This window comes from Acanthisitta chloris, unplaced genomic scaffold (genome assembly GCF_000695815.1).
Source record: "Acanthisitta chloris isolate BGI_N310 unplaced genomic scaffold, ASM69581v1 scaffold21395, whole genome shotgun sequence".
In the NCBI taxonomy this organism is placed as follows: Eukaryota; Metazoa; Chordata; class Aves; order Passeriformes; family Acanthisittidae; genus Acanthisitta; species Acanthisitta chloris.
In genome coordinates, this window is record NW_008673422.1 from 15,636 (window position 1) to 26,832 (window position 11,197).

General features: G+C 44.5%; 1 protein-coding gene across 1 annotated transcript in view; it reads right to left on the reverse strand.

Annotated features, from left to right (window-relative positions):
• Nucleotides 1–1,002: 1,002 nt before the first annotated feature.
• LOC103802486 (activating molecule in BECN1-regulated autophagy protein 1-like) overlaps nucleotides 1,003–11,197 on the reverse strand; it is a gene marked incomplete at its 5' end in the record, with an annotated part of 94,232 nt that continues 84,037 nt past the window's right edge. The window contains 2 exon segments of the mRNA XM_009074967.1: nucleotides 1,003–1,991; nucleotides 11,141–11,197. The exon segment at nucleotides 11,141–11,197 is cut by the window's right edge and continues 26 nt beyond it. Coding sequence (XP_009073215.1) covers nucleotides 1,501–1,991; nucleotides 11,141–11,197 — 548 coding nt within the window.

Consider the following 11,197-nt stretch of genomic DNA (forward strand, 5'->3'; position numbering starts at 1 on the left):
GAACAGCCAGATACTGCATCACTTTCCTGCTTCAAGAGGTCAGCTTGCCCAAAACACACAGTTCTGCATCTCTACATACCTCTGTAAGGGCAATAGGTGAAATGCTCCTCTTACTTCCTACTGCAATACTTGAATGAGGGAAATGCAGAGGTGACTCCTTGTCTCCAAAATGGTTAGACAGTGGTTTGCAAGCAAGACTCCCAAATGCTCCTTCCTGTTTCCCAGTTTTGGGCTTTCAACCCACAGGCTGAGTCTGCTATTCTCCTGGGAAGGGGGTGGTCATCATATGACATTTGTAAGCTGCCTTGAGCTTCTGAGATGGATGTATCTATCCCCAAGGCCAAACACAGAGACAAACATCGCACAAATGAAGACAGGAGGTCAAGCAAGGGTTTGTCATATTTTAATGACATTGATCTTTGGTGTTTCCCTCGTTAGCACTCACACTCTCCCTGTCCTTCTTCCACAAGCCTGCTAGGGATGGAGAGTTACAAACGAAAAGGAAAATCACATTTGAGACTAAAACCCAAATATCAGAGCCTTGACTTCTCCACTAGAAACTACATGTACAAGGTCAAGATTTCACATGCAACACCTTACATCACAGACTCATACCTCACACCCTGGCCTGGAGCTGAAAGACATTTCCTGCCCCCTGCCAAGGAGTAGGTGCAGCTCAGTCCTGGCACCATGAAACCACTGGGGTGGCTCATTCATGCTAATATTGGCACAGCTTAGAACATCCTTGTGTGAAGTGCATCCTGAGTAGAGAGCAGTTGTCGCTACCCTTCTACCCATCTACCGAGTAGCTCTGCTTAAGTTCCTGCCAAGTACTGAACCAACTCTCTAAAAAGGAAAGATTCCCACCTGTGAGCATATCCTGAGCCATGCATGTTTTGGCAAAGCCCAGTTCTTCCCAGAAAACACCACAGCATAGGCAGGACTGGTCTGAGAACACCACACTCTGGGAGGGAGCAGTGCTGTGCTACAGAGAGGGACTGTGGCCTGGAAGACTCCTCCACTCCAGCAACAGAGCTGGAGCATCACACCTGGGTTTGCCCAGTAGGACTGCCTGTCTCCAGAAGGATGCTACGGGCCCTCTTCCCTTTCTTCACTCTACTGATCAGCTCCCTGGGCATAAAAAGGCAAGAAAGATGAAAGGAAAGAAGCTTTACAAAGGATGATGCACCAAATTGCAGGGTTAGGGCTGAGCTCAGGGGATCCCATGGGGCTTCAAAATTTGCATCATGTGCAGCCAGTATGGTTCATATTCCTATTAACTCTTCAGCAGTGGGAATGTTGGAAGTTAAGCATGCTTTCTTCCCTATGGCTTCCCTTGCAATCCTTACCCCTTCCCCCCTCACCCAGGATAGAGAAGCCCTCTGAACCACCAGCATACTGTCAGAGCCACACGTCCCTACTCTTCTAGCTCCTGGCCAGCTGTGAGGTACAGGTCTCTGCTGAGCAGTACAAGGGTAGCACCAACACACAACTCAATCTCTACCTGTTCCGCGACTCCCCACTGGTGCTGTCATTACTATAGAAGTTGGTACTGTCAGGAAGATGGTTATTATTAGTTAGGTCACTGTATTCAATTGGTCCCTCGGTGTCCATGGAGGACTGGGCCTGCTCTGGCAGGTCCAGATCACCAGCGCCTTGTCCTTCACTCCCACCAGGGGCTGTCCGCAGGCTCAGGCCACGTTCTGGCAGCTGCACAGACTCTGACAGGATCCGTCCCTCCAGCTCCGTGGCCAACTGCTGCGAGGTGGACTGCTGTGCTGACGTGCCCTCAGCTGCGGTGGACTCTGCACCAGTCTGAGAGCTGCGGTGGATCCGGTGCCTCACAATGATGTGGTTGCCAAAGCCACCCATGGACGCCATGGTGGTGCTCTGCTCCCGCTGAACCACGGCTGTCATGCCACCTTCTGCCATCAGCCTTTGAATCCTGCTCAGGGCATCCTCTCCACTGGCATCGTATTCTGGACCCTCACCTGCAAAAGAAAGCAGAAACAACTCTGGGGCACAAGGCAAACTACAACACAAAGAGGAAGCATTCCGGGTGGATGCATCACGCAGTGTGCACCTGCTGGGACAGAAGATATGTTTTATTCCAGAGGGAGATCAACATTTTATTTCCATAACTTTTGGTTAAGTGTCAAACAAAGGCACCAAATTCTGTCAAGAAAGTCTTGGCCACTCCTGCAGGTATTCCTCACAGACTTGTATGTCCAAGCCCTGGAGAAGCAGCACTTATCTAGCCATAAAGGTGGGAGGAAAAAAAGCGTAGTCAGAGGCAGGATGTTTTATCACAGCTGCAGACAATCCTGCCACTCCCACAGGGGCAGGAAGGAAAAGCCTTAGTTTACACTGCAACAGACAAAACATTTCACCGTGGTGCTAAAGAATCCTGCAGCCTTTCCTACTTCACCTGAGAAGACACGATGGCAATGTCCCCAGTATCAAGGAGGACATAAGCAGCTGGCCAAGAGCAGACAGTAGCTAGAGAACACATACTGTGCTTCCACATCAGCTATGCTCAAGGAAATATCAAGTGTGTAGGCTCCTGATCTCAACTGGTATCTTTTGAGGAACACAGAAAACATCTTGGAAGATCTACAGTCTTTGTCTACACTTTCTCCAGCCTTCCCTTCATAGCCAGGCTGTACTGAGGTCTGAGAGCACCATTGTCAGATACCTTGGTTGCTGAAGATTACTTCTGAAGCACAAAATCTCAAAAAAATAGTCCATGTAAGAGATCAAATCCCCATGACAGGGAATTTCATCCCAGTTCTGTTTCACAACATCCTACTTTTGCTACAAACCCTACCAAGAGTGTTTTAGGAAAACAATCTGTAATCATAAGCTGCTAGAAATATTCCACAGTGGGATCCTACTGATTCTTATTAAAGAGATAAATCTCACTCCCACCTCCATGAAGTTATCACAGTGCTGAATAGAGGAGAAAGCCATGAGCTCTCCTGGCACTAAGGAAATGACACAAATGTCAACAAGGCTAAATGTAGGGAGAAGTTAAAACACAATAAAAAACAAGGTGCCACACTCACTAGGGAAACAAAACTGCTTAGGGCTGTGGGCTTCATCAATGATTTGGACAAGGGGATCAAGTGCACCCTCAGTAAATTTACAGATGATACTAAGTTGGGCAGGAGGGTTGATCTGCTGGAGGGTAAGAAGGCTTTGCAGAGGCAGGGACAGGCTGGATTGATGGGCTGAGGCCAATGGTATGAAGTCCAACAGGGCAAAGTGCTGGGTCCAGCACCTGGATCACAACAACCCCAGGCATTGCTACAGGCTTGAGGAAGAGGGGCTAGAAAGTTGCCTGGAGGAAAAGGACCTGAGGGTGCTGGTCAGCAGTGGCTGAACATGTGCCCAGGAAGACCAATGACATCCTGGCCTGTATCAAAAACTACGTGGCCAGCAGGACTGGGGAAGTGATTGCCCCTCTGTACTTGGCACTGATGAAGCCGCACCTCGAATCTTGTGTTCAGTTCTGGGCCCTTCATTACAAGAAGGACATTAAGTTTCTGGAGCATGTCCAGAGAAGGGCAACAGAGTTGGTGAAGGGTCTAGAGACTAAGTTATATGAGGAGCATCTGAGGGAGCTAGGGTTGTTTAGTCAGGAGAAAAGGAACCTGAGGGGTGACCTCATTACTCTCCACAACCACCTGAATAGAGCTTGTAGTGAGGTGGGGGTAGGCCTTTTCTCCCAGGCAGCTGCTAGTGACAGGACAAGAGGAAATGGCCTTAAGCTGTGCCAGGGGAAGGTTCAGGTTGGAAATCAGAAGAAGTTTTTCACTGAAAGGGTGGTTAAGCATTGGAACATGCTTATTGGAACACGGAAGTAGTGGAGTCACCATCCCTGGAGCTGTTCATGTAATGACTGGATGTGGCACATAGTGCTATGGTTTAGTTACATGGTGGTAATCGGGCAAAGGTTGAACTCCATGATCTTGGAGGTCTTTTCCAACCTAAGTGATTCTATGATCATATACCCAACATGAGAACTAGAGAATTCAGCACAGTCTACACCATGTCACTGTAAAGATGTTTTGCAGCCAGTCAGTGACAGCTTATTCCCTTTCCTCATGGGCTCAGTGGTACTTACATCAAGCATCACCAGCTTCCCCTACCACAAGATAATTTCATCCTCAAGTAAGTTTGCTTACATACTGCCCTGCCATAGAAATACTATGGACATTAAGGGCAAATTTAATTCTCACTAGTAGAATAAGTCCATTTCAGCCAGGAATGTAGTAAGCCTGCTATACCTACTATACATACAGCCCCATATATAGCCCTTCGGTTAGAGCATCAGTGAGACCACAGAGACACCTGTAACCACATGACAATCTGTTGCAGAGCCTCAGAGGAGCAAGCATTAATGCCTGCTCTGGACAGAGCCTGACCCACAACTCTAGCAGAGGAATCCTGTTCAGGATGCAGCTGATGTATGAACTAGGATGTGGTTGATGCATGAACTAGGAACTTGGCTAACTAGTACAAAGGCTGAGAACAGAGGTAGCTATTAGACTGGAAATGTCAGTGTGAAAAACATGCATGCCAGGGGACACTGGAGCATTAATCATGAGCAGAACTAAGTGGAAGGTTTGAGAAGCATGGTTTTGGATTCAGACATCACTTCCGTCTGAGGACACAGCCATAAGCATGTCGTTACCAACCATCTGGCCAGCCCAGGGAGGAAGCTTAAGAACGCCAAGATCTGCAACCTGGCTTAGAGACATGCCAGCCAGTCTTATCTACACAAGTCCTGAAACAGGAGGTACCGTGCTCTTGACAGATCACTTACTATAAACTCGCCCAATACAGGAGCACTGGAAGAGCGAATCAGTAATGATTCCCAGCCAGCCAACGCTCCTCAGCTTTACAAACATGTGCTTCACCAGAGGAATTCATGCAGGCAGTGCACACCACAGCATCCCTTGCTCTTCCCTGCCTCTAAATTACCATATGCCATGGCTGAATTTCCAGCTGAGGAAGCTGCTTGCACAGAAAACAGGCAAAGGATGATGCCACAGCAGAAATCAGCAAGTCATGAGCCTCCAGATGACAAGTACAGAGATACAGCAGTGTTGGAAATTCCAGAAAGACAGCCCATCAAGGGCCAGAAGTGAGCCTCACCATTCAAGCAGCCAATAAGCATGTCTGCTTTGGGGACTGTCCTCCCCTTTTCCTCCCTCAGGTTTCAGTGATGACTTTGGCTGACTAGTTCAGAGCAAAGCTTCCTGCACAATTCACTTCGAGCTGAGCTACAGCACAGATTCACAAACAGCCCATTTCTACTGCCTGGTGACTCCCACACACATTCTTTCACTGGCTGCCAATGCAGACTACATTTGTACTCAGTGCAAGTGAAATAAACTGACTTCCATTTGGTGGAGGTTCAGGGTGTGCACACAGGCACTTACCTGAAACAACAGCAATGCTATAAACCCCTCACCTCAGACTGATAGAAGTTTCAACTTGCTGCAGTGGCCAAACTCCATTCCCTGCACCACCAGCTGAACAAGAACAGACGGAGAGAAATCCCATACTCGTGACACTTTTTTTTGGCCTCCAGAGAGTTTAGGCATATCCAAAGCATGAACTTGAGCTTGCGCAGGAGTAGGCCAAGTGACAGCACATCTAATTCTCCATACAGAGAAGGCAATTCCTCTTCTCTCATTTTATCTTGGACACAGTGCCAATATTTTCCTGTATAGAGCTGCAAGTTCTGTACTGGACAGTACACAAAAACATCACCCATGGTTCCCTTCTTCAATACAAGTAAGTATTAGTGCTGTGCCCTTACATTTATCTTCTATTGCACCTGAAGTGATCTTTCCAGAGACCCAAAACCCCATCTATCCCAAACACAGAACAAATCACTATTCTTGAGAGCAATTATCCCAAAGATCAGAGGATTTCTGTCAATCTAGCTGACTGGCTCCAACAAAACACTCCCTAGCTAATGCATCTGTTTTTACAAGTCCTCTGATATGCTAGTCCAGCAAGACAGGAATTTAACACAGAGGACCACAAAGGTGAAATAACTGGCAAACTTTCAGTGGAGCTGGGCTTAAGGCAGGAGCATTTCTACTTTTAAATGAAGCAGTCCCTGAAGTACTTACAGGGAGTACAACTTGCTTATCTCTGGGCATGGACAGCACACACCCAATGAAAAGCAAAGCCCACAGAAGCAAGGATGAGATCAAGCTCCCCAGTGGCTGTGCAATATACTGACATCACTCTTGAATTTTTTCCTATTTTCAACCTTCCTCTTTCTAAAATCAGCAGCAGTTAACAGCCATGTTTGCCAACGAAGCTTCAAAATTAGAACTAACAGTAAGCACTGCAGAGAAGTCTAAGTCTTCAGAGAACAAAGAATAATAGCTCTGAGGTGTACACTGACCCACTAATACAGATGCTCAAAGATAAAAATATCAGCATTTTAAAATTAATTCACTCCTTGCATAAGAATGGGATAGGGAGGGTCACAGGACAGCATAACCAGCTATGAATAATCACATCTCCCTTAGTGCCACAAGAAATACTATCAGCTACTTTTCTCCCCAATCAAGCCCAGCCTTTCCGAGGTAGTTAATCCAAACAACTCCACAGAACTCAGAAGTAAGACACAACTGTTTTGTGTTGTAAAAATTTCTTAGCAATATTTCACCTTGGTGATTCGTATGAGTGAAACTTACTTCTGTAATGAGAGTTTAAATGTAGCCCACATAATTTAATCCCAAGAGAGCCAAGTACTTGGAGCAGATCACACTGTAAAGGATTGCACAGTACACGCTTCTAGAATCTGATTCTATTTTTTAGGTAGTGCTTTTCAGAGGGCTTTAAAGAAAACCAAAATTTGCAGTTCTATAGGACATATGACGCACATTTTACAGATGGACAGGCAGATGAAAGGCTAAGAGATCTACCCACGTTTCTACTTGCAGTGAGAGGCAGATTTGGAAGCTGATCGCTGGTGCCCTGGTTCCCATTTCTACACTAACTGCACAAAGGTCACATCACATCTGACAACAGCATTGCAAGAATGTGTTCAACTAGCATAAACCAACATGTTTCTTGTTAGCATTCGTGAGGCTCAGCTGGGGACAGAGTATTTCTGCCCAAGCAGCCCCTTGCACGTGGTTCCTAACGTCTCAGATTAAATAAGTTACATCACATGCAGGCATGCTGACTGCTCCTAAGACATCCTCAGGATGCTTTGCTTAAGCCAGAAAAATTTCCCTTGCATGTGCTGTCTTTTCACAACCTATAGTTTGAACAGACTGAATTCCACAAACCCAAGCCTTCATTTTACAATCCTCTTCCCTCTCTAAAGTATCTGCTGCACCTCTGAAAGCAGTTGGACATAATGGAAATTTGTATTGGCTAGTGATAAACACTTTAACCAACTAAGTTAAAAACTGTATATGGCATGACAGTAGTCAATATGTTGCTTCCCTAAAGACAAGCAAAGTAGCAGTCCACTGACAGCCAGTATTCTGATGGCTATGATTTCAGCAGCTCATAATGTGTGCCTACGTGCACAATGAGCACTGAGCTAGGTATCTGAATTTTAAGCCACAAAGACAATGCAGATGATAGGAAATGACATATCCATTGTCTTTCTGTTATTTCCATTATTATTTTTGTGGGTTTTTTTCTTTTTAACAATTGGATTACCTGAAAGATGTATTGATAAACTGTCAATAGCCAGGGGACAGCATGAGTGCGCTATCAAACACATGTCCTATAGTTCTGCAAAGGTTCCTTTCCCTCAGCCTGCAGCACTTTTTGCACAATTGCAGCCCCAGACAGTTACTGCCACTTGTGCCATACTCCACAGCTCCTGCTGCCTGAACAAGTGGAAGCCACAGCCTGACCCAGTCTGGACTGGGAATTACAATTACTAATAGTTAAAGCTTTGGGCCATTAAATCTCATTAGAAATGTTTGTTGTTTTTTTAAGTGAGATTTAATTTGCCAATTGAGTACATATCCCACCCCCATCACACCTGTCTATTTGCAAGGGAAAGCCCAGTATAACTCCCAACAGATTGTTTCAAATTAAGAATGCCTCAAAGTTACAACCATCACTACTTCTACTATGTTTATCAGCTTAAAACAAAACAGGAGACAGCTCAAACACTGTCGTAAGCATTTCTTGGTACCTCGCCTAGTTTTCCTTCAACTCTTTTGTTTATGTGTGGCTTGGAAGCAGAGTTCACAAGTCTGCTGTCAACTGCTGCAAAACAAAAAGATACAGACATTAGAGAGATTCACTTCTAATAAAGTCATCATATACTCACTCCTTCAAAGGAGGTAGAAAGACAAGCAGAGCAGCAAAGTCCCTGCAGAGCTTTGCATGAGAAAAGGAAACTATTTATACCCACACAGAGCTTAATTAGATTTCTGATGCAATTCTGCATATATTTTTTTTTTTTTTACAGTAAGCACGTATCTGCAAGAAATGCCCTGAGCCAGAATTCCCCACAACAACAGGACTGACAGGACATAGGACCAGAACCCACTCTTGGGACAGCATTAGCATTTCTTTTAGTTTTTTTCTTTTCTTTTTTGAACATATGAGGGGTTTTTTTGGTTGGTTGGTGGATTTTTTCCCCCCTTATGTCGATGTGATAACTAAACTGCTCTTCTTTACATTGCTCAGCATCACATTTGATTTATCCATTTTGTTGCTGATAATACTGCTAAGCCTTTACATAGTGATTTACATTTTCAAAGCCCAATACAAAACACTAATCAATCTTCACAGTCCCTGGTGTACTGTACTATGGGAAGATTTATTCCCATTTGGTAGATGATTAATAATTTGCCCTAGGTTACACATCAAGTTAGTGGTAGAACATTTTTTCCCCCTTTTTTTTCCTTTTTACCCCTGTTATCTAGACCATGCTATCAGGAAACATGGGTTTCTCCTTCAACAGGCAGAGAGTTATAGCAGATACACTGGGCAGATGCATCTCTAGTGCATGTCTTTAAACTGGACTAACTCCTTTGTTCCAAAGGTCCTTATATAGGTGACAGCAGTGTGACAGCCGATTTTGCAAATGTGGCCATTTGCAAGGGGACAGCACCTGAGATGGAAATCACAGCAGCTGTGGAACTTCTTCCAAGCAAGAAAGGGAGACAGAGAAGTATCTGTCCTAGACTTGTTATCTACACTCTTTTTCCTCCAGCTGATACATCTTTTGCTTCCTTGTAGAGCATTTCCATACATGCCAGCTCAGCATGGCAGTCTCATATATGGAGTGCATCTTGGTGGCACCAGATACCCATGTGTGGACAATTGAATCTAGCCTTCAGAAAATCTTAGCTTAGCTCTTGATCCTTAAAATGATACCTAAGAGCATGGAATTTCTTTCCAGAAACATGTGTTTTCAAGTATTTTTCACCTGATACTTCTCCCTGAAAATGTATGGATATTAACTAGAAAATATTTCCTGAAATGGCATTCAGTTTCCACGGGTAAATCAGAATGACCCTTCTGTTGGGAAACATAAGTGGTACGTGTATGCAGCAACCTTAGTAATGTGTAGTGCTAGTGATGACTTAGATGTGAAAGATTCTCTTTATGGAGAAATGTACTATCAAAGTGAAAAAACAAAGTAAAATGCTATTTTGAAGTGAGCAGTTGTTTGCTGAGATGCCATGGAGGTGCAATCACCTACGAGAATTTATCCCCAAAGCACTGGTAAAGGACAACCCTTTCCCCATCTCATTAACAGTCTAGTTAAAAAACATGATCCAGATCTGCAAAAACTGGAAGATTAATTAGAAAGAACAACATAATGAAACATTCAGACAATTGCAGAACAGCAGTGGAGAGAAGCAGCACTAGAGAACTCTAGTGGTTTAACAGAACAGAGGAAGACCCCCAAAGTCTGCAGTGTCAGCCATCATGGCCTTGATGCAAACAGTTCCCACACTGTACCCTGTTCCCAATCTGCATACCACATTCAGTGGAAGAACCAGTTCCCACAAGCACAGCATTTGTTCAGACATCCTATGTCCCAGCCTTATTCACATGCCCTCCATTGTACTAATATTCCAGAGAGAATAATCTCAGCTCTGCTGAAATAAGCAGACAAGGAAACCCCACAGGTCAGGAATTTCTCCACTTTGAACACAAGAGTCAACCAAGATCAGAGAAATACAAAGCCTTATCACACATGCTGGATGCTGCAGAGTAGAAATCGTCAAAGAGTCATATGACCAAAAGTATCTTTCAGAGTGACAGAAAACAAGCAAGTTTGGAGGCACAAACATGCATGTTGTGGGCTGCTTCCCAAAGCCAAGTGGGTTCAACATGAACCAACAACTTCAAAACTGTCTCCCTGATTTTCTCTTTCTTTCCTATGTATATACTGCCCAACTCCCTCCAGCCAAGCCTTCAGAGTTGGATTCAAGCACAATGCTACAGAGTATAGAGACAAGAAGCCTGGACAAAATCAACATGTTTTCAACAGATTACTGACTTTATCATTATGTAGGAATTCCACAGCAGCTGCTTCCAGCTCTTTACATGTTGTTAAGTTTTCCTGGACTGCAAACGACTAGACGCATTTTTGTACAGCTGAGCTGGACACGCATCACATACTTCATCAGTCAGACTAAATAGAATACTCATACCTGCTTTGTGAGAAGCAATTTACAGTATTTGATTTTGTATCTAGATGCTGAGCTTGTAAAGCCTACAAAGGTTTTAGATACAGAAGTTGAAGGACCAAGCTAAACTCTAACACAGAGGCAGAAAGGATAACACTCAACAGCTTTCAGCCTTACTGATGGTTAAGAATTCAGCAGATTTGTGAGGAGTGATGTCAGTACAGCTGATTCTACAAAGACATAATGATCTAGAAAGAAGTTTGTTTTGCCTCCTAAAAGCATATGAAAATGATAACTTCTCTATTCGTATGGCCAGAGATTCACCCTCCTGATCATCCTGGCGTGGGTACAGGCAAAATAGGCAGGAGAAATCCTTCCTGAAGAGATAACAGGAGTGTCCAAATGCATTGACAGAATGTGGAACCTATGTGGAAACTCCTAATTCACCAGGTAAGCTCTGTCAGATAAACCACTGATTGACCTCCTACCTTCCCCAGTCCCTGCAGAGGCAGATTCCTGCTCCTGTACCTCCCTCTCTGTCTGTG